The 25,670-nt window shown below is 32.9% G+C and overlaps 3 protein-coding genes across 11 annotated transcripts in view; all 3 read left to right on the top strand.

Moving 5' to 3' along the window:
• Positions 1–13,152, top strand: part of LOC126740790 (cGMP-dependent protein kinase, isozyme 2 forms cD4/T1/T3A/T3B) — a 189,101-nt gene extending 175,949 nt beyond the window's left edge. For all 7 annotated transcript variants that reach the window (XM_050446960.1, XM_050446961.1, XM_050446963.1 and 4 more), the window contains 7 exons: positions 3,807–4,040; positions 4,229–4,375; positions 4,734–4,980; positions 7,927–8,126; positions 8,185–8,413; positions 8,675–8,808; positions 12,352–13,152. In XM_050446960.1, coding sequence (XP_050302917.1) covers positions 3,807–4,040; positions 4,229–4,375; positions 4,734–4,980; positions 7,927–8,126; positions 8,185–8,413; positions 8,675–8,808; positions 12,352–12,517 — 1,357 coding nt within the window. In that variant the 3' untranslated portion in view covers positions 12,518–13,152. The remainder of the gene's footprint in view (positions 1–3,806; positions 4,041–4,228; positions 4,376–4,733; positions 4,981–7,926; positions 8,127–8,184; positions 8,414–8,674; positions 8,809–12,351) is intronic.
• Positions 13,153–13,555: 403 nt separating this feature from the next.
• On the top strand, positions 13,556–14,533 carry LOC126740518 (collectin-12-like). Its single transcript, XM_050446588.1, has 3 exons — positions 13,556–13,911; positions 13,964–14,069; positions 14,125–14,533. Exons 1-3 carry the CDS (start codon positions 13,804–13,806, stop codon positions 14,343–14,345), a joined length of 435 nt encoding a protein of 144 aa, XP_050302545.1. The 5' UTR covers positions 13,556–13,803; the 3' UTR covers positions 14,346–14,533.
• Positions 14,534–16,846: 2,313 nt separating this feature from the next.
• Positions 16,847–22,869, top strand: LOC126740296 (transcription factor che-1-like). 3 transcript variants are annotated; one of them, XM_050446257.1, is made up of 5 exons: positions 17,281–17,371; positions 17,433–17,640; positions 17,697–17,921; positions 22,111–22,345; positions 22,404–22,869. In XM_050446257.1, coding segments are annotated over exons 1-5 (693 nt in total). In that variant the 5' UTR covers positions 17,281–17,369; the 3' UTR covers positions 22,427–22,869. The 3 variants fall into 3 exon arrangements, with proteins under 3 accessions (XP_050302212.1, XP_050302214.1, XP_050302211.1); XM_050446255.1 differs by lacking the exon at positions 17,281–17,371 and adding an exon at positions 16,847–16,984 and having other exon boundaries at positions 22,111–22,869; XM_050446254.1 differs by having other exon boundaries at positions 17,351–17,371; positions 22,111–22,869.
• Positions 22,870–25,670: the final 2,801 nt, after the last annotated feature.

Genomic DNA, 25,670 nt, shown 5'->3' with positions numbered 1-25,670 from the left:
ATTGCAGATGCTGATTTTCCAATTTCTACATCAACTTACAGATAATACAGTTGTAAAAATCCTAATATATTTTAATATATATCCATTGACAATAACTGCTATGCTGTAAGGCAATATTTGGATCCGAAAATGTGGAAAAACATGACTCACTATAGCTTCAACTAATGTTCCAAAGTTGGAGAACATGACCATAGCTTCCTTGGCTGCATTAACAGTAAGCTTACTTCTAGAAGATCACTATAGAAGCGACTCAAATAGGTTTTTTTATCATATGAATTGAGAATTGAATTAAGATATATTAGGCAGTTAGCACACATAAGTTGCTTGACGAACCGGTCTTGTCTTACTGTGGATTACTGAGACTAATAGCTTTGGAAACATATATGCCATGCTCCGGAGTTTCGCCGCTGGAAAAACCTTAGAGAATGCCTTGATATGTAAGTTTCGTGCGCCTGATATAGAGTATTTCCCGAAGGTTTCCCTTCATCCCAACACCACTGACGCTCTGGATTTTCTTCAAAATTATATTCTCTAAAGGGCCTGTCTGTCACAAACCCAAACAATCAAAGTTCCGTCTTAGTACCTGTCAACGGTTGAATGTTTTATAAGCGAGACGCATTGATAGGTGTCAGCCATATATTCAGCCTTTTTAGATCAGGACGTAAGTCAAATCTTGATTTATCGGTAAAAGAAATGCATGCCCATTCACACTATTATCAATTCTGATGTTCTTCGGTCCCTCTTAATCTCCTCTTGCGATTTTCACGTGATAGTACTGGTAGCTCTAATGGGACATCTGGCGTAAAGATGTTTTCATCTGATCTATTCCTTATTATTTGAGCAATGATACTAACGCAATGAACATTTTGATGCTCACTTCTTAGCTGGTTGACAGTAATATTGAGTTGTGGAATAATATATCTTTCTTTTACATCATTGGTCTCTTCAGATCTCTGCCACTATCTTTCTATAATGCTCTTGTTAGAATATACAGGTTCTGCGACGTCGTGGATATTCATACCAGTAGCTCGTAACTATATTTCACGATCACAAAGATGTTGTCATTTGAATATTGACTATGTTGCACACACATTTAATTACTACACTGGAAGAAATTTTAATGAAATTTCAATTTGCCAAATACGCCTTGAAGAATTTAAATTATTTATCATATCAACAAGAATAAATGAACATGATGAATGTGATAAGGTATATTCAAAGGAACAAATAATAAACACAATTTATCTTAGAAACAAATTTTTTCGGCATTTTTCCTTATCCCTAGACCATTTTGATGAGTGTTTATGATTTTAGAAAAATGTGACCCAATTAAATTATCTTAGTATATGATAATAACAGAGAAGAAAAAGATTATATTACGAAATAGGCTTACAATGTCACGATATACTTGTGTATTTAAAGTAGAGTGATAGATAACTCAAAAATTACCTTAAAAAGAAATCGTTAAACTTATACTGACGCTATGCTAAAATGTTTCAGACTAGGACTTTATACCAGACTGTGAATCTTTAGAAACTCCATGTGGTTTAAAAGTGTAATATATCACGAGAATGATCGAACACAATCAAAATCTAGATGAAAATCTAGTTGTTCGTTCTATTCCAATACAAAAATTTTACTCCCTAAAAATATTTTGAAAATAGTGACGATTCAATTTGTTTTCAAAAGCAGTGGATATAAGTAGGATATTTTATTAAATAATAAAATGAATAACATGCTAGACAACTTACACCCGTTGCTTGACAGTGTGTGAGTGGAATGCTATTTTCAAAAATCTCATCAAATTTGTCGATCTGAGTTAAATAAGTGAGGGAATCAAAAGCAAAGCAAGTGTGTAAAAATTAACGAATTAAAATAAACAGTTATGGAAAATAGATCTGAAACGATTAATTTTTATCATGCTATGTTACAATATTTAATGGAATTGACTTTCATAATATTTCGATGAAAAACAAAATTCCTATCTTACGACGATTCAAGGAAGGAATCTTACAAAATCTTACATAGGGGGAAAAAGCGTCGAAATAGTCAAAAAATGTCTTACATGGTATAATAGTACTACTTAAATTTTAGACAATATATCAGGTTATATTGGAAGGGATATCTCTAAACCTGAAGTTTCAGGTAAGGGTCAGATATCCATAAAAGTTTATGTAGTATCTTTTATTCATTAGAACATGGGCCTTTTTTTGAATATCATTTTAATAAGTGTGGGATTTATATGGATTTTGATTTTATCTATTCGAAATAATCTCCTTTCTTGGTTTCAATACAAACAGAACAGATCTTATACAAAACACTCATATAGTTTAAATATTCATAAATCTCACATTCCGATGGCATCTCTTCAGTTCTGCTGTCATGTCCACCTACCAGTGTTTTGAATGGCTTGGTTTTGCCAATCAAATTCAACCTCCAATCCTTCAATCTGTAGTCGGTTCGATCAACCCTCCAATTTCTGTTCCATATCTGTTTACTCCCTTCAAAGGCTGTATCTGGGAACTCCAAAGATATATGATATATGAACTCCAAAGAAATATGTGTATCATGGAGTACTGCTGTCAAAGCTTGATTGTTACGGATTTAGATGGTAGTAAGGTGTAGCTTCTTCAAGATCTCCTTCAGGAATTGTTCACTTAAGCGTGAAGTGACGTAGTGACCTAATTTGTTTCTCTTATATATCAGTGACCTAAGCTCTTTACCAATGCATGAATTAGTAGTACAATTTGTATTTAGGTTTAATAAAGATCAATCAGTAGCTAGATTTCTCATTGTAAAGGATCTTCATAATATTGGAGAGTGATGCCTATGTAATTAACTTGTCTTCAATATTGATAATACTATCATTTTGGGTTTTAGTGTGATATGCAAGATCTTCGATTTAATGAATACTAAGGATTGCTGTAGATATCTGAGCCTTTTCATGCATGGGCAATTAATATTTAAGAACTATATTTTGGGCCTTGCTGTTAAGCCTTCTTCTGGTCGTTTTGTAGTCGGATTGCCAGGAATAAGCTAAGAAGATTATTTGCTTTGTCACTTTATTGTGCCTTGATAGATTATTTCTATCATCGTTCTAAAAAGTTTCCACACATTTATAAAATAATGCCATTTTCATAAAATCACACCATAATTCTTCAAAATACAATCAAACGTGACGTCAAAGTCCACATGTCTAACACGTTTCAAAAAATCCAATTCAATTGTTTAATTTCTTTTAACAATCATCTATTTACCTCTTAAGTGCATTGTAAATTTACCAAAATCTTAACTGGCAAACATTTAAATATTAGTTTTGCATTCAGTTAAACAATTATTTAAATTAAAATGGGGTCCCAGGTACCGCCGCAGCTTCACAACTTGTCGTGACATCACAGTGATATAATGTTATTGATCTAAACATCCATTCAACCGCATTTCTAGATAAGAAAAAAATTATCTTGTGACAAACAATATCCGACAAAATTTGGTCTTGGTGTGTCAATAGCGAGATGCAAAAGGTTGTGAAAATCGTTAAAGTGCAGTTTAAAAAAAACTGGCTAAAGTGGAAAAATGGGGTTTTGAAGGGTAGGAAACTGACGCAAGTAAAGTAGTGAGTATCGTTATAAATCTAAAAAGAAAAATCTTAAGCCACAAAAAAATCATCATTTACCATATCTAAGCATTCTTAACAATGAAAATCCATTAATTTCTCATGTTAGTAACCTCTAGGGTCCTATCAAACATCTGATTTATTTACCTGAAAACGTCAACAGTTTCACTAAATGTTCTCTATTTTTTTCCAGTGTTCCTATCTTCAAAGACCTCCCGGAAGAGACCCTAATCAAAATCTCAGACGTCCTCGAAGAGTGTTACTATGCCAATGGTGACTACATCATCAGACAAGGAAACCGGGGAGATACTTTCTTCATCATTAGTAAAGGACACGTTAATGTGACCATCAAGAAAGACTCCCACGAAGAAAAGTACATCAGGACTTTGGGGAAAGGAGACTTTTTCGGAGAAAAGGCTTTACATGGGTAAGGCACATGTTATTATCAGTTTTAAAGGTCAATATCACCGTCTGTAGTAAACAAATTTAACTGATAAAGATCATTTTGGTTCAAAAGTTTAATGGAATTTGTATCGTTTTGTGATAAGATTGAAAGCCGAAAATAATCTTTTAAATTTCATGAAATGCAAATTTTAATTAAAAAATTGTTTGTAGTGATGATCTCAGGACAGCCAACATCATAGTGAATGATCCGGAAGGTGTCACCTGTCTGGTAATCGATAGGGACACTTATCTGCAGCTCATTTCCAATCTGGATGAAGTCAGAACTAAATATGTAGATGACATTGACGATAGAAGACGGTAAGTCCTTTGGTTTCATTTTATTTTAATCGCCCTTGTATATATGTATAATACTTTGAATCTAATTTGTGCTTGTCTTGGATGAAACATTTCTGTAAGTATGCCCACCTTGTACTGTCAGATGGATTTTTGCATGTTATTATCTAGTTTTATTATTTTTGATAAAAAAATTAAGAAATTCTATGCTCATTGCTTTTATACTGGAAAATATATATACTTGGCCTCCTTTAAACAAATTTGTGGCTTACTTTTTCTTTTGCTTTGGTTTTAAGTAAAACAAAACGTTGCCCAATTTCTTTAAAGACCCCACCAAAACTAGATTATAAATAATAAAATAACCCGTTGCCAATCCTTTTAGATTAAACGAAGAATTCTCCACTGTACGTCTAGAAGAGCTGAAAATACTAACCACACTTGGAGTGGGTGGCTTCGGCAGAGTAGAACTGGTGCAAATCAATGGCCAACCGAACAAGGCATATGCACTGAAACAGATGAAAAAAGCCCAAATTGTGGAAACAAGACAACAGATGCATATCATGTCAGAGAAGGAAATTATGGGCGAAGCTAACTGTGATTTTATTGTTAAATTGTATAAAACTTTTAAGGTAGGCAACAGTTTCGTTGAGTTTCCCTTTTTTTGAAAACATACTGGCAACAGCGCCTTTCAAACGTCGAGTGTCTGAGTAAAGGCTGCGACACAATCAAAAATGTATGTTTTAAGACTTAGGTTTTATGGTTTAAGCAACAGGGATTAAAACTTAAAGGTGGTCACAATGGAGATTTTAAACTTATTATACGACCAATCACGATTAAATATTATAGTAGCTGCGCATTAAAGTATATTAAAGACAAAAGGCGGCAAAATTTAAAAAAAAACGTTTAATATTAGCATAACCTCACTTCAAACTTAACTACAGCTTCAAGATATTTTTTTCTATTTATTTTTGGACGTTGTACTTTAAATCGTAGTAATTGATATGATATTTTTTGCGATGATAATGATATCTTCAATGATTTAAATATCATATAGCCTAAAATTTAGGTGTTTTAACATTAGTTAATATTATAAATTGTACCCTAATATTCCGATATAATGAATATCTAGGTATTTTTTGGTAAGGCTACTCTTAAATCAAATCGATTAGAACTGCTAATATTATTAAGTCATATATAGTTAAGACATTATTCCAAACATGAATCATGTCTCCACTTGACTAAGAATGTGTATTTTTTACAGCATGCTAGATTATTGAAGATTAAGACACTGATTTCTTAAGCCTTGATTCTTGAATCCTTGGATTTTCGGACGCCAAGACTAATTTTTGAGTTTTAGTCTTGGATCATGAATCGTTGGATGAAAAAAATTTGAATTCCGTGGAGTTTATTTTTTAATTTCGAATTTTTAGTCTTGGCTTAAGTTAAGTTAGTACTAAATAAATTTTTTAAATATTTGGATATACATTTTTTTTTTAATTTAAATATAAATGTTGGATTTCTGGACACCTAGATTACATTTTTGAAGCATTTTTGAGTATCAGTCTTGGGTCATCAATTCCTTAATTTTTTAATTCGATGTGGCCTATTTTTTTTTTAATTTTGGATTTAAAAATCCATTGGGATATCTTGGCCCTTGAATCCTTGCGGTCCAAGACTATTTTTTTTTAACATTTTTAAATTTTTAATTTTAGCTTTTGAATCAAGTGATTTTTTGATAGATGACACTATTGGGAGTATTTTTCCGGCACTTCCAGGCAGTTGAAAGCATCATTTTCTTCCAGGAAATTTCCTGGAAGAAGTTTTAACTGCCTGGAATAGTCACGTGAGTTTCAAGTAATTATAGCAAATTTTCCAGACATTTGAAGTAATGGAAGTTATTTTTTTGGTCTCTCCAGACAGTTGGTACTATAAGGAGTAATTTTTTGGCATTATCAGGCAGTTGAACGCATCAATTTTGTCCAGGCAATTTCCTGGAGGAAGTTTTAACTGCCTCGGATAGTCACCTGAATTTCAAGTAATTAAAGCAAATTTTCCAGACATTTGAAGGAATTTTGAAGTAATGGAAATTATTTTTTTGGTCTCTTTAGGCAGTTGATACTATTGGCAGTCATTTTTCGGCACTTTCAAGCAGTTGAAGGCCTCAATTTTTTTCAGGAAATTGTCTGGAAGAAGTTTTAACCGCGTGGAATAGTCACTTGAATTTCAAGTTGTTAAAGCAACTTTTCAAGGCTTTGAGGCAATTTTGAAGTAATGGAAGTTATTTTTTGATACATCCAGACAATTGACATTATTGAGAGTATTTTTCCGGCACTTTCAGGCAGTTGAAAGCATCAATATCTTCCAAGGAATTGTCTGGAAGAAGATTCAACTGCCTGGAATAGTCACATGAGTTTCAAGTAGTTAAAGCAACTTTTCAAGGCATTTGATGCAATTTTGTAAAAGTACTGCCTGTGAGTACATATATTTTACTGTCTTTAAACTGAAGTATTGAGATGAAAGTTAATTTTTTACTATTAAAAAAATGCAAAAATTAATATTATATGGGATTTCCCATGTCTCGTTAGGCTATTTAAACAAATAGTATATTAATTGATTTCTTTTTCTCTTTGAAACAACCGCACCAGTTGTTATCTCCTTTTTTTCTCATAAAATACTGGCGAAGACGTTCCCACTTATTGCAACATTCTAGCTTAAACAAAAAAAAAAACATAAATAGATAAGTGAAACAATAAATCACTCTCAGAGAAGTAAAGGCAGCCAACTGACCATTCATTAAACTGCCAATTTATTTCCAGGCATTGTCCTTTTTTATTTTAAAGAATTCTTATAATACCGATTCCCTTTCTGATATAGGAAAGGATATTCTCTTTTTAACTGGATTAATAATTGATCTGAATTTCTACATTCTGAATTATTCAATTGTTCTTGGCATGAAATATTAGAAAATTTCAAAATTGGGACGAAGAAGGGAAGTAATTATATCTAATATAATCTTGCTTATCCTCCGTTTTAATAAACCTCAATACTTTAATTATCGAGATTAGAGTTTTAGGGCCTCAATATAGTCAATAAATTAATTTAAAAATTGATTTGTTTATATTTAAGCAGTTTAACGTTAGGGACAATCGCCCATCACGTTAAAAAAAAACACGACAAAAACTCATATGTCAAATAACGATTATCCCTATTGGTGGAATTCTAAAAACCTTAAACCCTAAATTTCAGTTGTGTGTTGTTGCAAAACAAGATACATGTTTGTTCATAAAACCTAAAACTTAATTCTTAAAACATAAATGTTGTCTTAGCCTTAAGAAATCGGAAGGACTCGTAATTATACCAGTTGCGCTGTTGCCATATGATACGAGAGGTAGTGAATTAGTTGCTGTCAACGGTAATCTATTTTGCGGTTCCTTTAATCATCAAAGGTGCCCCCAAAGGCTCCGCCAGCGATTTGAAAATCAAACCGGATAATAGAATATTAGTGGGAGTAACTTTAACTGATTTATATTGTAATCAAGGATATATTTTGATATATAAACTTTTAATTGCTTTAGGATGCCAAATATCTGTATATGCTCATGGAAAGTTGCCTTGGAGGTGAATTATGGACAGTTTTAAGAGACAAGGGCCATTTCGACGATAACACCACCAGATTCTACACGGCATGCGTGGTGCAAGCTTTCGACTATTTGCACTCAAGAAATATCATTTATAGAGATTTGAAGCCTGAGAATTTGCTGTTGGATAGCAGAGGGTAAGCTATTCAATCTTATGTACTACTGCCAGATTTTACACTTTTCTTTAAATTCTAGTTACGTAAAACTGGTGGACTTTGGATTCGCTAAAAAACTTCAAGCCGGTCGGAAAACGTGGACTTTTTGCGGCACGCCGGAATACGTGGCGCCCGAAGTGATTTTAAATAAAGGGCACGACATTAGTGCCGACTATTGGTCTTTGGGGGTATTAATGTTTGAGTTATTGACAGGAACGCCACCGTTTAACGGCAGCGATCCTATGAAGACTTATAATGTTATTTTAAAGGTAAGATGTTGGTAAAATTTCGATTTTTATATTTAAATGATATATATAAATAAATTTTTAAGTTAGTGATTCAAATCATAACACACCTATATGTTTTTATTGATTTTGCTTTTTTCCTGAATAAATATAATTTTTTTAAACTACCAACGATGTTTGGTTACAGTATTTTTAAGCTACAGTTTAAAAAAAAAATCAAAATAGGTGTAAACGTTTATTTTGTTTTGACCAATAAAAATACTTGACAAGTTGACTTTTTTTCAGGGCATCGATGCAATAGATTTCCCTAAAAATATTACTAGAAACGCAACAGCTTTGATTAAGAAGCTGTGCAGGGATAACCCAGCTGAACGGTTGGGATATCAAAAAGGCGGCATCAGTGATATCCAAAAACATAAGTAAGTATTTTGCCTTACAAAAAACTATATAGTAATAATAAATAATGAAAAAAAAATCCAAATAAGCAGCTTATAGGCCATATTTTAATTTATTAATCTGGCTCAATCAAAAGTCTGAAAAATTAACCTTTAAACTATTATATCCTTGATCACGTACCCGGAGCAAAAACTTAATCCCCACCCAAGTAAGCTGGGAAAATGTCACTTTTTGCTGATACTGAAAATTTCAATCTATAATCAGATGTGCAAATCACAACTCTATTTCCGTAATTTTGAAGTTTTCTACGGTAACTATATAATAAAGGTTAATTTCTATAGGATACAAATCGGTCCATTAATGTTCTAAAAATTAACATCATTTCAAAATGGAGCCTGCCTTGATTTAATAGTTGATATATAGATTTTAAATCTTTTAATTGAATAATTGACAAAGTATCCATCAGGGTGCAAGCCTATTCTAGATGTACAGATCCGTGGAAATCGAATCAAACAAAAGCCGCATATTTCAGAACAGATCTCGTAATCGATTAATCTAATAACTTATATATCTAATTGGAAAAGAATTACTTCGATCAATTACTAAACGCACAGCAGGACCAAGAGAGAAATAAGGTCACTTACTAGACCCACTAGTCGAAGAGCCACCTCTTAAGGAGGTAACGAAGGCTAAAAAATAACAACGCACCGGCGGCACAATATCAGCAGAGTGTTTCAAATATGGAGGAGAAGCTTTTCACAAACACTTCTACAACCTCATACTCCTGATTTGGAAGGAAGAGAAAATACCAAGTAGTTGGAAATCGTGTCCAATACAAAAAAGGGCAAGAAATTGCAATGCTCCTACTATCGGAAAAATGTCATTAATAAATACTGGATATAAGGTGTGGTCCCTAGTACTACTCGAAAGACTAGCTTCCTACGTAGAGCAATAGCTAGGTGACTACCAATCAGAAAAAAAACGATCAAAAAAGTAGATCAGATCTTTACAATCCGTCAAATAATAGAAGAGCGCTGGGAATAAGAGAAGACTTTAGACAAGCGTATGATAACGTTCTAAAGGTGGAGCTGTGGAATGGTAGAACTAGGAATTCCAAATACACTTGTCACATTAACAAAGATCAGCATGAAAGGTTCCGTAAGTGCAGTACGGATAGAAGAGAAGCTTTAGACCTTTTTTACTAGAAATAATGACCCAAAACAAGGAAACGTCATCTCCTCACTCCTTTTTAATATACTTTGAGAGAAGGTAGTGAGGGAAGCAAAAACCGAGACTCTTTTATTCAGAAAACAGGGCCCCCGTCTTATACTGGACTTGGCGGATGACATAGACATCAATGAAAACTCAACTATGATTAATAAAGAAGAATTTCTTAAAATTAATTCTGCAGCGAAAAATATAGGCTTACAAATAAAAGAGACACCATGACCACCTCAATAACAGCGTAAAGGCCGGATAAGACAAAATGTGACGATGAAACACTACAACTTCGAAAGAGTTTATGAAATTAAATATCTGGGTGCCACTATCACGTGAGACAATGACATGACCAAGTAACATCAAAATACAAAGTGTCAATCGCTCCTGTTTTGCATTACAGAAAATAATGTAATCCAAAATAAAATAAACCACTAAAATAAGAATAGACCACTCCATTGAAAGACCGATTATGACTTACGCCTGCGAGATCTGGACTATGATGAAAAAGAACGAGAATTGCAGAGAAAAATCCTACGGATTATCTACAGACTGAGAAAACTGATATATCAGTCAAAGGCCGACCAAGTTAAAAGACAGGAAGATGCAAGAGTTGTTAAATTACCGGATAGATGTTAGACCGGTAGAAGTCCATAAGGAAGACCACGACTATGATGAAGTAATAATATAGCATCAGATCTCTAAATTTCGTGAAAGCTGAAGAGTCCAGTGGAGGAAAATTGGGTAGTCCGTCAAGATCCACTTTGGGTTATAAGAGCTACAAAGAAAGAGAGAGAGAGAGAGAATTGGAAAAGTTTTTAGAGCATCTTTCCATAAAGCCTAAATTTCTAAAATTTTTTTAAATAACTAAAATAATATGGTTACATGTATAGAACTTGATTCAAGGTTATACCAAAAGAACTAGTAACGCATTTCTTTACATATAGCTCTAAATGATTATGAAGAACATCGACATCATTTTGGAGGCAGAAACAAACAGTTTGGGAGGTGTAGTTATGTGAGAGACTTTCAAAGCCACAATGGGATCCCTGCGGTAATGAATTAAGTAATAAATTATTAAAGAAATAAAATAAAAAGTAACGATTAGCGAGATAAGAGTAACTGCTTAGTTATTTTGAAGAGAAAGGATCGAAGTATATTTTTGGATTCAGAGGATTTTGTTACAGTTATGCCACACTAACTCGTATTTTACGAAATTTAACCAAATGTTGGACAGGTGTATGTTAACTCTTAAGTTCTTTAATAATAATAAATAGTAACTGTATCCTAGAACTACAGACTGTTTAGAGTTAGTAAGTTTTCTTCTATTAAAAACCTCTCTTAGTCGAATGGTCTTTGATGGCCTTTTGGAGTTTTGTCTCCGGTCTGGCTATGCGTTTATATCTTTTCTCTCTCCTATGCGAAATTTTCATGAATCAATTAAGAAGGAAAAATAGTTAAGGATAGGTTTAAGGATTTCATGGTATATAAGAGATCGGGAAAGGAGGAATACTTCTGGAAGGAGGGATTTTCTTTCTGGCTGTAAATTCTTTACATCCAAATACTTCTTTCATTATTAAAGAAGAACAAAACGGTACTCTGCCTTGTCTAGACCTTCTAATTAAGAAATGCAACAACAAAGTTCGAAATATAATTACCACTATCGATAAGGTCAGCTACTTCTCCCTCTTCTTATAAATTTGCTTCTTCAATTCCCTGCTTTACAGATATATCCCCATGTCTAGAGAAGCCTTCGCAAAAAAAAATAAATTCTATCAAACATATTGCCTTTAAGAACAGATTTCCACTTCACTTAAATAGATTATCTTACAAATTTTTAAATAAATTTAAATTGGCCTACAACCTAGTTCATAATGAAGACACAAAAACTTCCTTTTGATCCCTGCCCTTTTTTTTGGTTTAATCTACTTAAATTTAGCTAGATTCTTTAACTCTCTAAATGTCAAAATCACTAGATAGTCCATAGGTTTTACACTCAATACTTCTAATCTTGTGGTACCGAGTTCGATTCTCGATGAGGTCTATGTTGTTCAATTTTACCTTTTTTATTTTCAATATTTTTTAGACTGATATTTATAATTATAATTCTAATGATGCTCTAGTCAGAGCGAATCACGTGTAGCCATGTATTATAATTATGTTGTTAGACAGTGATTGTGTGTTCTCTTTGTTTTCCTCAATTTTACAATAAGGCTCGTAATATTGTAGATTTGCAGTTTGAACCTATGCGTCGTTCTTCAATTATAATGCTAATATAGTTCCCAAAAGAGATCCTTGTCACTAAACTGTGAAATATCTTGAATTTAAAAACTTATTTTTTTTTTCAGATGGTTTGACGGCTTTAATTGGGAAGGTTTGGTGAACAGAACACTGACTCCTCCAATTTTACCCAGCGTAAGAAATGTGACGGACACATCGAATTTCGACCCGTATCCACCTGACGAAGCGGGAGTGCCCCCGGACGATTTGACCGGATGGGACAGAGATTTTTAATAACTAATTAATATTATGATTATATTAAATTATGTGATTTTAATTGTTTACGTTAAGTGCCTTCTAAGAAAATACTTATTTTAATATTTTCATGTGTTAAAATGGATATTAAATGAAAAAGAAAATATTTATTTATTTAATTAAATATTTTTTTTAATATACGGCCAGGATAAAGGCTATCTAGGGCAATATACTAGATAATTATCAAACGCAGCGGGCAAAATCTCCCTATGTATATGATCTAACAGTGTTCGTGCCAATTAAATTTTAATTATAGGTTAAACAAGAAATCTATATCATGACATTTTTTAACTCGAGAACTGATATTTTTAAAATTATTTTAACGTTGTTACATGTCCCGGCGAACATAAATTATGAATATTAATATTATTTTATTATTTAAGATGTGCCATTAGGTTTTATGTTTTTTTTTGTAATTGTACCATACTAATATAAACTAAGCTTAAAATTAGGTATTTCCGATGATATTTTTGGCGATTTTATTCTAAAATTGTATATAAACAAGAGTTACCTATAATCCGATATGTTCTTTTAACTTTATTTTTTAATGTTAAAGAATGTTACAACTTGTAAATTTAAATGATGTAAGGAAATAAATGGTTAGTAATGTAAAATTGATGTTTCATTTATAAGCAGTAAACTCCTAAGTTGAGCTTTTTTTCCATCAGGCAAGATTGCCTAATAAAAAAATTGTTCTAACAAATGGTTTACCAAATAAAGCGGTACAAATAATACCTCTGAATATCTTAAGAATAGGAGTGGAGCAGTTTTCTAGAATGCATATTTAACTAGTTTTCTATCTGAAAGTCTCGGTATTAGGAAATACATTTTTTATAGCGAAGTTTTCATATTATTTAAGCAACCTTTTCTATGTTTAATGGCAGAAATTTCATAATATGTTAGTGAATTACCGATGGTGATTCAGTAGAGAAGGTAATAAATGATAGATAAGATATAATCCTACACAATTTATGACCCAATATTTTAAACTGATGAGCATAGATAAAGCCGTAACAATGTCCGATGAGGGCCATAGCATTTAGAAAATCATTAATAGTGTAGCTTTTGTATCATTCGCTTTGGTGTAAATTAAAACACTGAATGCATAAGAATAGTCAATTACGCTGTATTTATTTTCTACTATTTATTTCGATTTAAAATTCGCGCCAGTATTCAGACTTGAACAGCTGATATATTCGCGGCGGTTAAGGTCGTTACAATAGATTCCGGTTCATTTGTGATAATAGTTTATCAGTTGAAGAAAAATGCTAAGAGCTCTAGTTCTTTTAGCTATCTTAGGATTATATACTAATGCCTTAGAAGAATCGGGATTGACTCAACTAGGAAAAAAGTTTCTAATTTCAGGATATAAAGTAGGCAATTAACTTTACATAATATATAGCTTTAAAACAACTGCTTTTGTAGACTACATTTTTAGACGCTTTTGTAACATGTAAAGCGTTAGGCTATCAATTAGCCTCGATTTTAAATGAAACTGATGAAGCCGAGTTGAATAATACCGTACCCATTGGTAAGAGCAAGATGTAAATTTAAACATGTGAATTCGATAATATTATTAATTTCAGGAAAGGATTACTGGTTAGGAGCGGTATACGAGCAAACCCAAGTGTTCGAATCGAAATGGGTCTGGATACACTCCTTGGAACCGGCCGAATATGCAAACTGGAATTCAGGAGAGCCGAGTCCCGGAAGTACCGCTTTTTGTGTCGGAAGAGTCTATACCGGATATTGGGTCAGCTTGCCCTGTAATGCTCAAAATCTGTTTTTATGCCAGAAAATTAATTAATTGTAAATTGCTTATTTATGATCTTATAAGTAAAAAAGTTGTTTTTTTAAATTCTTTCGCCTTGTTCTTGCTATCCATTTGTGGATAATACTTTAATTTTTTCCCAATTTTAACAACGTTTCTCTTTACATTTAGTATATTATATACAGGGTTGTGATTTAATAACAAATAAATTCAATAAAAGGCAAGATATTTTTTTAAATCCTCGGCGATGGTGATTTTATTTTTGGATCGAGCATATTTTGGCATCAAATGGTATGAATATACAAGGTATTGCAAGAAAGTATGGCAGAAAAAATATGTTTCCCTGAAATGGAACCTCCTGTATATTTTTGCATTTTCGGACTATCTGGAAAATTCTGGACATGTTATGTATAATATCCCAACTTGTCTTCAACTGTTCACGAAATAATTATGTTTAAATAAAAATGTATAACACTTTGTTGAAACATAAATTAATTAATTACGTTCCACATTCCTAAAATTTATTTTATCAAATGCTTGAAGTGACCGCCATTAACAGCTCTGCAGTACCCCAGACGATCGATGAATTCTTGCTGTACACTTTTAACTTTCTGGATAAATATTCCTAATTACATTACGAATGCGAGCTTTGAGTATATCAAGCGTATGGCTTATTTTTGTACACCTCTTTTCTTCGAAGAAAGAAATTTAAAAATCGGGTGAACTAGGTGAACATTGATCCACGCAACACTGATTTTCCACCGTTTTCCCATTGACCCATCTTGCAAAGCTTCCAAATAGTTCTTTTTTTTTTAAATCTATCGCCTGGTTCAAATATGGTGGCCGAGCTTACTTATAGAACCTCTTATTAGCTAACGCTTGTTGTCTCGAAAGATTCTCGCGCCAAAAAGTCCTGTCGAGCAAACAGCTCGAAATTGTCAATGTCGTTTTGCTCAATTGCTCTTGCATACTTTTCAGTTCAGCAACTCTTCCCTTGCCTTCTTGAATCAAAACGTAAACTAAACCTTGATTCATCAGTAAAAAGAATGCACGCTCTTGCCAATTCTAATGTTTTTTGGTCCATCCTAATTTCTTTGCGCTATTTCCACGAGAAAGTACTGGTAGCTCTAACGGAATCGCTTTCATAAAGATGCCTAATTAATTAGGTCAAGTTAATATATTAAAGGATTGCTTATCAATCCAATTAAATCTTCTGCAATGGTTTTCGGTAAATGTAGAGATCGTTTAATGTTAGATCTGAATATAGAAGTGGAAGTCCTGCCTTACAATTTACTAATTGCGCAAAAAATCTTGCTTTAAGAATTGATGCAGAACCTTGTTTTAGGGAGCAAATATGTACGATAAAAAGCATATCCTATTTCCTTAAAAATGCATTATCCGCATGGCCATTTATTAACGGTAAAACAAAAAATAGAATTAGCAGATTCTTTAGTGTTAAGTCAGTTCAACTATTGCGACACGCATGGACCATGTCTAACAAGATATGTAACAAAGTGAATTAAGAAAAGTTGAAAGTTGTTTGCGATATATTTACGGCATAAGAAAATACGATCCTGTGTCACAAAAGCTACACGATGCCAAATGCAAGGGGTAAAATGCATTCATCGCTATTTAGCTGTGCAGCTGCGTCGACTTACTACTACAAAATTCTAGTATGGGTAGTTTAATTTAAGATTAACTTGTTTTTCTTTCTTTTTAAACTGCATTACTCATGCGATATAATATTATTCGTGTAGTTTTATGTTTAATAATTGTATAGGGGTTCAATAATTTGTAATAGCTTTCATATCCTTTTTTTGCAATTCATGCATTTACTTGCTTAGACTATTGTATTGATTATGTTGCGGTAAAAATAAACGGTATTATTATAAGATTGTTTTCATGTTACCTATTCCTTATTGTTTCTGCACTGATAAATTCCTTGAATTTTTTGAAGCTCATAGCTGGTTGGCAGTAATATTACAGTTTCTTAGTCCCTGATAAAGGCGAAAAACCTATCATGTATCAGGTTCTTTTACTCTTGTTGGATCAGTACCTTTTTCTCTCACTTCACCAGTCTCTTTTAATCCTTAGTCTTGATAGATTTTACACCTTCTGGAAAGTCGCGGATGTTCATACCACCCTGTACCATACTAACAGCTCGTAACTGGGTTTCACGCACGTACAATTGAAACAAATTCTCATTACATTGGCAGCAAAAATTGTACTGAATACATTTTTCAGTTTACCTACAGAAATTCGCCTTGACAAATTTAAACTATTAATTTGATGTCAACAAGAATAATTTAATATGATGAATGTGATTAGGTGTGTTTAAAGCGCGGCCCAACAAATAAAACGGCTTTTTCCCCTAGATCATTTTAATGTGTGTGTATATATAAATTACCACAAAAAAGATTGTAGCGTCATCTAGCACAGTTTAAGAAGTCATTTTACTATATACTTTTTTACGTCTCTAACCTTGTCTAAGAGATTAACATATTGACATATGTCATTTTCGTCTGTCGTAGCTCTGACAGATATCAATTATCAGCTGATTACTGTTTTTGTTTACTCTTAATTTGTAATAAATAAATAAATATATAGAATTATTTTAAATAATTTATTAAGTAAAGCGGTTTTATGAGCACTTTAGTCCCTTAGCTTTACACAAGGTATACTGCTTTAATTTATATTATAATCTTCCTGTAATGCCTTCTTAATAATAGATATTGATGTTGACCTTAGTGTCTTGCTGCAGAAATTTAAACTAAACATTATTTGAGTTCTAATCTATTATATTATTGTTTATTAATATTTTTTTATTTAAAAGTAAAAAACCAGATTTTGGAGACACTTATTTAGTAAATACAGTTTCTTAGCTAAATATCAAAAATAGCAAAATAGGTTCACCTAAAACCAACATATTTTTTTTCACTTATCAGGGCACTGCTAGAAATAATAAATTACTGAGAATCTGTTTAGGCCCAGAGCTGTGGGGATTCAAGGGGGTCAATGAAAACCAATTCCAAATTGATAGAATATACCTGAGCTGGGTTAATGTGAATCTTTTTGCAAACAATATAAATGCTTAAATGAATTTTTAAATTACCAACCTTTCAGGATGTTTCACCCTCTAGCCCACCAAATCTTTGATGGAATAAGGCTAGAACCACTAAATTACTATTCAAACAATGCAACCAGTAACAACACATACAACAATTATCAAGTAGCCCCTACCCAATCATCATTTCTCACGCCCGAAGTGTCCATTACGTACGAGTCTTTACAAGAACCAAAACAGGAACCTCTACAAACAGACGAATCAATGGTAAAATATTTAAGTTTAAAATGCAATTTATTTAATATGAATATTGTTGCTTTTAGAGCAGTGACATAAATGAACCCTGTGCCATAATAAAACAAGACTTAAATGACAAACCAATGAGTCCGATTGTTGATAAGAAACCAAAACCGCAAACTTGTAAAATTTGCAATAAAACCCTGGCTTCCGCTTCCAGCTATTATGTGCATATGAAACAGCATTCTGCTAGTAAGCCATTTATGTGTACCAATTGTAATGCTGCTTTTTGCAGGAAACCTTATTTAGAGGTAAGTTCATTAGTATAGTTTATTAGCATTCTTTGCACTAAGTATCCACTGAAATCAAATAATAAACTTGCCCTTTATTGAGTGTCCTATTTTGTTTATCTTATTTATATTTAACTTAGTATCTGCCCTGCAATTCTTAAGGTCAGGATCGTACATTTGATTATAATGATGTTCTGATTAAAACTAATCCTTTAAATCCTATAACTGATCTATAAATCATGGGTAACATCAGTAATTGTTCGTGTAATGTTCATCATCTTTCGAATCTATTCTTACAGATCACATAAAATGGCAGAGACTTGTTGAAGCACTTATTTTTCCATTATTTGAATATTGTCTGCCAGTTTACCTTAGCTTCTTAACAAATGTCCTAAAAATTAGTGGTGGCTCCTCAATTAGGTCCTTTAAGACTGTCTTTATTACTGTATCTAGTGTATCTACTGCATAAGAAAATATGTTAAAAAAGACCCTGGGAGCCTTCTAAGATGAAAGACTATTGTAAATCATAAAAAATACATAAAAGACATGAAAATCATGAGGGCTTAATCAAAAATTACTTTAAAAAAAATGGAAAGTTTTGATGAGAAAGAAAATGTTTTTTAAATAGAAGTTTTGAATGTCTGCAATAAAATCATATATAAAAATAATGTCAAATAAAAAAACTACTTTGAAAGCCTGGAATACTTGAAAAGAATATTTTCTAGAAGTAGGATAGAAAATTACTCCAAGAGTGTTAAAAACCTAAAAAGTTGCCTAAAACAAAATGAAAAATTACTAAAAATTTCTAAAAGATATGACAAATTATTTGCAATGTGGTTAATTAAAATAACCAAAAAAGGTTTATAAAACTTTGGAGCAAATTAGCAAAAAGACTTTAAAAATTATGTCAATACTTGGATTCTGCCAAGCCTTTTTTGCTTAATGCATTAGTTAGCATTAACTAGTGATCCCTACGAAGGTTTTATGCGGCGCTCGTAGACTTCTACACAGAAGTTTTAGCAATTTAGTTCCACTTTTATTCCCAGATTTTACATTAGGAGCATTATACTTCCACATTTTATACTTCTGCTGCAATACACTGCAGTATAGTCTTTTGTACTGGAGGGTAATTTAGGCGCTATAGACTACACAGTTGAGACAGCGAGGTATGTCATCGGTACTTATTTCTTTTATCGGGTGAATGCTTCATCGGTCAAATAAATATATGCGAAGAAAGTATGATAAGAAGTTGAAAACTATTTAAGATCTTTTAAGTATGCTATAATTTAAAAACAAATAAGAACATACATATGTGTGTTTTTTTTAATTCTTTTCACATGTACAATACTCACCTGAAGTTTGGAATGTTTCATCCCAATTCATCCTGTATTTTAGAATTTATATTTGGTTGGTTTAATTTCGTTCTATTATTCTTTCAATTAAAAGATACGAAATACAACAAAAACGGTCTAATTCCCTGTTATTCCTCTGGTAAGTTTGATAGTAATTGTTCTTCACTCATACAACTAAATACTTATAACATGTAGGGGAAGGGTGTACAAAATGACATAGGGTTTTCAAAAATCAAAATTGTCTATGTACACAAAATATTTTAATTCTACAAAAGTAACAAAAAAATACAGGCATCTCTACTCTATTTTCCAAAATAAAAATCACTAAAAAAACTCAAAAAGAAATTCTCATTTTAAAGTATTTAATTTAAAAAGGTAAAAGTTCGTTTTACCCTCCTAAGTGGGTAAAATGACATACCTATTAAATATTGCCAAAAATTTCTGTAGAAAATTAATTATCGCAACACAGTTCACAAATAAACATCTTACTTTTTTTGTCGACTCCAGCACACTCAGCGTGTGCCCATTTCGAGCAAGAACAACATTGCAGCCAAATTTCCTTTGCCTTTGACCTTTTAAATTTTTCCACACAGTAAATGCAAGTACAATCTTCGTCGTCTTCTATTAAGAATGGATTGTTTTCCGATTCAGAGTCAGTGTCAAGAAATACCTTTTTAGTTGCAGCTCTTTTTTTATTTTCGACTGTGGGTGTAGTTCTTGATTTTGCTTCCTCCAAATTTGGAGTAGAATTTAGCACGGTAATTCCCTGACACTTTCTCGGCTTCCTCTTTCCCTGAGATAAATGGTCCTACTGGAATGGTACTCAGATCGGAGACAGTAACGGCAAGTAAACTTTTATTTTGTTGATCTGATGTACTGGGGATTACTTTTTGAAGATTTGTTACGTCCTTTAAATTGCCCATCCCGCTTGAAGTTTGTAGAGATAGTGCTGCGGAAGGTTCTTCAGCTAGAGTGTTTTTTATATTTATATTACCTTCAGATTCTTGTTGTCTCTGCTGCTTGAAACATGTATTCTGGAAATACATCAGGATTTAGTGGGCATATTCCGGTTTTAGAAAAGCCGTTGGTTGCATTTTGAATAGTGGCAGCTTTTCCATATGTTTCAGTAAGTAAGGCACCTATTTTAAATTGCGTTACAACTCTGCCTGGGTGTGCCTTAAGCCACTTGGTTATAGCTTGATCGAAATAGGTTTTTAAGGGACCGAAGAATGAAACATCAAGGGGCTGCAGTCGGTGGGTGCAGTGAGGAGGCAAGCAGAGCAAAACAATACCATGTTCTTTGGAGAAAATAAGACCATCAAGGTACTTATGGCTGGAATGGCCATCAACAATTAAAAGCACCTTTTCGTCTGATGAGGCTTTTGTAAACTTTTGAAAATGTTTTAACAATTGCAAAAATACTGGTCCAGTCATCCAACCAAACTCCTGAGCAATGCCAAGAGTCCCTGGGGGAGCATTATCAGTAAGTTCGTTCTTCATGTTTTTTCTTAGAAATATTAAGGCTGGTGGGATAAAATTACCATTGGAACTCATGCAGCAAACAACGGTTACATGGGATCCCCTTTCGGCACTGGTTATGGCTCCTACTTGCTTACGACCTGTTGTTGCAAATATTTTTTGAGGCTTTTGCACAGTAGAGAGTGCTGTTTCATCGACGTTATATATGTTAAGTGGGTTGATATTTTCTTTTTTAATCACCTTTTCTAGAATCTCAAAAAAACGAGCAACTTGGGGTTTGTTGAAAGCCTGAGCTCTAGCAGCAGATGTCGCCTCTGGCTTGCGTAATGCTATATCCTATATATATGCTATGATTTCTTCTTCGGAATTCTCGCAGCCAATCTTTTCCTGCTGTTTTCTTCTCACGGTTAAAATTGTGTTGAAAGCCATTTTCAAAAGCTAACTGGTAGGCCAAGCTTAACACATCCTTCCCTGTGAGTCCAAAAAATCTTGACTCTAGAAGTTTTAGATGTTCAACTAACTGCCGTTCTACTTCTGGTGGAAAAGCAGGCTTAAATCTACCCAGGCGTTTTTCCCCGTCTTTATTGTTTTATTTGTTTTTAAAGCATGTCTTCGTAGGTTTGCTTGTGGTACCCCGTAAGTCTTAGATGCCTTTAACCAGCCCATTTCACCATTATTGAGCGCTTCTATGGCTTTTAACATCGAATCTGTACTCCATGACTGCCTATTTGTCTTTCTTTCGTACAATCGGGGCATGACAATCTGCAATAACAAATAAAAAAATTATTTCTATAAGTCGGGCAAAATGACATACTATGTCATTTTAGCCGACAACGCACTATGCCATTTTACACGACTAGAGAAAACAAAAAAATTTTTTTTTCTAATATGTGACTTATTCCTCTTGTAAATCTCTTATTACTAAATGTTAAAAAAAATAGTTTAAATAATCAGTTAAAATAAAACAACTCACCTAGCGAAATGTTATCTAGTATTATAACCAAATTAAACAAAGCGCGAAAAATATTTTTGCACCACAAATTTAGAAATATCGAGCGTACACCTCCGTTAGTTTGCAGAGACAAACTGAAGTGGTTGGAACCTGTTGGGTAAATAATTTATGATCTAATTTAGCGCATGCGTATATTCTTACGACGTTAGCAAGTTATATATAATAAGTATGTCATTTTACCCCACTATGTCGTTTTGTACACCTTTCCCCTACTTAATTGTCACTTGAATTTCTAAGAAAAAAGTTGAATTGTTCTACAGTAGCTAAAAGTCAAATATTTTTAGAAATTTACCGAACATTTTATAAAACTACTTAAAATTGAATTAACTATATTGTTTTATAATAAAAAATTGTGTTTCTTTGGTAGGTCCACATGCGAGTACACACCGGCGAACGCCCCTACCAATGCGACGTGTGCAAAAAACGTTTTACCCAAAAATCGAGTTTAAACACTCACAAAAGGGGCCACTCGGGCCTGCGCCCTTACGTCTGCCAAATATGCCGGAAAACGTTCACGGTCAAAAGTTACCTGACCGCCCACAAATGGACTCACATCTCCGATTCCGGTATCAGTTGTAGTGAATGTGACGTGTCTTTCACTAGTAAAAACGCTTACCTGCAACACATGGACACTCACAATAAACGGGAGTTTTTTTGTAGGGAGTGCGATAAGGGATTCATGAAGGAGAGTTATTTAATCAGACACGTGAATCGGATTCATAATAAGAATAGTTTGTTTGTAAATAACGGTAATTGTTTCGTTAATGGGACGAAAACGTAGATGATTCTCGTTTAAAGTTTTACGCATCTGGCCAGGGTAGCATTTCGATCGTTTTTATTTTTTGGCGGAAAAAGTTAGATGTTAGTAGATATTAGTTCAATATAACTTTTAAACAAGAATCTCTTCCCAGGTCCGTCGATTCTATCAGTGGTTGCTTGCTGAACTTTGATATTATGGATAAATGCCCATAGAAATGAACTTATGGCCAGATGTGTATTTATTATACTGTATTTATGCCGAATGCTTGTAGCACTTTAGGAATAGTTCAAATTTACCTTTTTTGTTTTGTATATTTTTTAAAAGCCAATTTTTATTTATTTAATTATATTTTTAGCGGTTGTTTAAGTAGTGTTTTATTACTCCTTCCAATGGCGGCTCCTCCATCAGGTAACTAAATCAAGTAGTACAAAAACAATTTAAAGAATCTAATATATCATAATTTACCCATTTATTCAACATTTTATTTATTTATAATGCATCAGCAGCGAAAAGGCCAATTACAGATACAATTCTAATAGTATTAAAATCTAAGTAGAAATAAATACTATTGAAAGCAAATCATATACCTACACAGCCAAAACGACCCAATCATCTAGGAAAAAAAATACAAATAAATAATGCAAACTATGCTCCAAAACCTGCATCTGAGAATCAAAAAATCTGTAAATTACAAGTTTTATGAATTCATCTGAGCTAATTAAATCCAACTCTAAGTCACTTGCATAAATATTAAAAAAGTTGCACATTTTATAGATTGGTGAACCCTTAAAAATATTCCATATTGTGGAGTCCATACAATGCAGCCATACTTCAGCACCGGCAACACCAGACTGTCAAACAATCTTGAACAACACTCAACGCTAAAACCCTTAGTGGATCTGACAAGAAATCAATTTTTTTTTATATGCCTTATTAACCAATTCAATAATGTTGTCTATAAATGCCAGTTTACAGTCTACTATAACACCCAAGTCTTTGTTATGTTTACAGTCCTGTAATTGTGCACCCTGTAAGTATATTTGATTACATTTTTATTAAAAGTTAAAGACACAGAGCAGCACTTTTTTTCTTTAAAACTAAAATGATTCAAATTACACCAGCTTACAATTCTTCTAAACTATGACAATCCTCCATTGAAATTTTCTCGTTTTATTTGAACATTTTAAGCATCCTCTGTGAATTCCTGTTAAATATATATTAATTTAGGCGAAATGCCTTTAAAGATACAAGAAACTTAAATTGACCTGGAATTTATCAAAAATTACAGCATATTCCTAAAATAAAACTAAACTTATTCTAAAAGCACGGTTCAAAAATCACTCTCAATATCTAAAATGAATACACCATAATGTCAACTGCCTTGAAAATTGATGCTGATTGAAATGAATAAAATTGGTGAAAGCTGATTATAGGTCTCTGTATCTTTTAAAATTGGAATTTACGATCTGGCAAATAATTTCCATGCAGCCCTTTGATGTAATTTATCTCGTTTTTCTACTTTAGAAAAGCTCTTTGGCATCAGATGGAATGTAAAAAATTTTTAAACAGTCCTGCACTTTGTCTTATTCCATGTAAACTTGTTTTCTCTGTATGCCAGACTAGCTAGTAATGCGTTTACCGTATTTCTATATGAACACTCTGTGCTACTCGGCATCTCTGGACTGAATGGGGAGGAGGGTGAAAGTAGTTAAAGGGATGGGAAAGTTCAGTGTAAGGAAAAGAGTTGACTATAGCAGGCCAAAGACGAAACCAAGATTTATGCCACTCCCCCAAGTGAAAATTACTCCGTTCAGTCCTCCGCTGGACCTATTTTATATACACTTAGCTGTACTGCGAGATTATTACCAGATCTGTGCTAGTGTTTTCGCAGATGTACCACTTATGTATTTATGAGTAAATAATGACCGACTATCATGTGAATGAGTGAATATCATAATGAAGAATAATAATTAAATAAATATAAATTGCCTAGTTGAAATAGTGCGTGTTCTTTAATGCAGTTATGTTATTTTGATGTTGCTTTTTTAATTTATTTAAAAATTTAGTGGGGGTTTTTCAGACATCTGGAATAGTTAACTGGGTGCGTGTTCCCTCAGTTGCAGCACATTACCGCGATATTTTTGTCGCATTGTGAGTATAAATGGTTTCCTTTGCATTTATGGTACCGCGGTTTTGCACCGCAACTAGCACCTATAGTACTCGCCAACCAATTGTTTTTTTTACGATGCTCCATTTTAATCGAGAAAATAATGTAAATGTGTTTTTACTCTTAAGAAGAGAGAAAACCTGTTCAGGTATTTTTTTACTTATTGAGATCAGCCCTGTGAAAACTCCCCTTCCACTCCTCTGATCTCGAAGTTTCTATCCTTGATAGTAGTAGTATCCTTTAACTATTCGATGTATAGCGTCATAATAATGTACTGTACTAAAAGTCAAATCGAATCAAATTGCTTTATATTGTATGAAGAGCAAAAAGTCTTAATTTAAAAGCTGTAGCAAAATTCAGAAATTCGTACTAAACCAAGTTAATTACACAGAACATACGTTTTAAGAATGGGCAGTCCCGAATTATTAATGCTCAATCTAATTAATGTAAGATCTGATTTTTATAATATAGTGTATTAAGAAAAACTAGAATTTAGCTGCAGAGGCCTAGAATCAAATTGAAAATTAATTAAGTCTAGCTGGAACCTTGGAAATTGTAAAAAATTACTTAAGAACAGAACAACATAAAAACTTAGTTACGTGTGGAGTCTGTTTATAAAAAATTTGCTTCCAGCAATTTTTTGTGCAGGGATTTGTTCTACGTACTTAGTTCTTTATTATAAATGCAATTATTATAAGGTAACATTTCACTTAAAAATATATCTCATACACATAGACATATCATAACATATCATACACAGTTCGTAGTGCAACAGGGTAATTAGTACACATTATCAAACTCTTTTATTCCATTAGGCTCAGACTTATCGCAAAATTAAAGCCATGGTCGACGCTATCGCAACCCTTTAATAAATCAAAAAGCATGCCTGTGGTTACTCATTCAAAGATGTTATACCTTCCTTAAACTAGCCTTAATCCTGGTTGATGATCTCTCGAGTAGTTCATTTCTTCTTGCTTGAATTGTAAAATCAAATGTACAA

This window comes from Anthonomus grandis, chromosome 9, assembly GCF_022605725.1.
Source record: "Anthonomus grandis grandis chromosome 9, icAntGran1.3, whole genome shotgun sequence".
In the NCBI taxonomy this organism is placed as follows: Eukaryota; Metazoa; Arthropoda; class Insecta; order Coleoptera; family Curculionidae; genus Anthonomus; species Anthonomus grandis.
Note: the sequence above shows the minus strand (reverse complement) of the source record. Positions and strands in the feature narration are given on the sequence as shown.

What these genes read in the sequence shown, in the direction of transcription:
- LOC126740518 (XM_050446588.1), top strand. Translation starts at nt 13,804, where the DNA reads ATGCTAAGAGCTCTAGTTCTTTTAGCTATCTTAGGATTATATACTAAT. An exon ending in TTCTAATTTCAGGATATAAA is followed by an intron (nt 13,912 to 13,963) that starts GTAGGCAATTAA and finishes CTGCTTTTGTAG; the next exon opens with ACTACATTTTTAGACGCTTT. An exon ending in GAATAATACCGTACCCATTG is followed by an intron (nt 14,070 to 14,124) that starts GTAAGAGCAAGA and finishes TATTAATTTCAG; the next exon opens with GAAAGGATTACTGGTTAGGA.
- LOC126740296 (XM_050446254.1), top strand. An exon ending in TACAAACAGACGAATCAATG is followed by an intron (nt 17,641 to 17,696) that starts GTAAAATATTTA and finishes TGTTGCTTTTAG; the next exon opens with AGCAGTGACATAAATGAACC. An exon ending in GCAGGAAACCTTATTTAGAG is followed by an intron (nt 17,922 to 22,110) that starts GTAAGTTCATTA and finishes TTTCTTTGGTAG; the next exon opens with GTCCACATGCGAGTACACAC.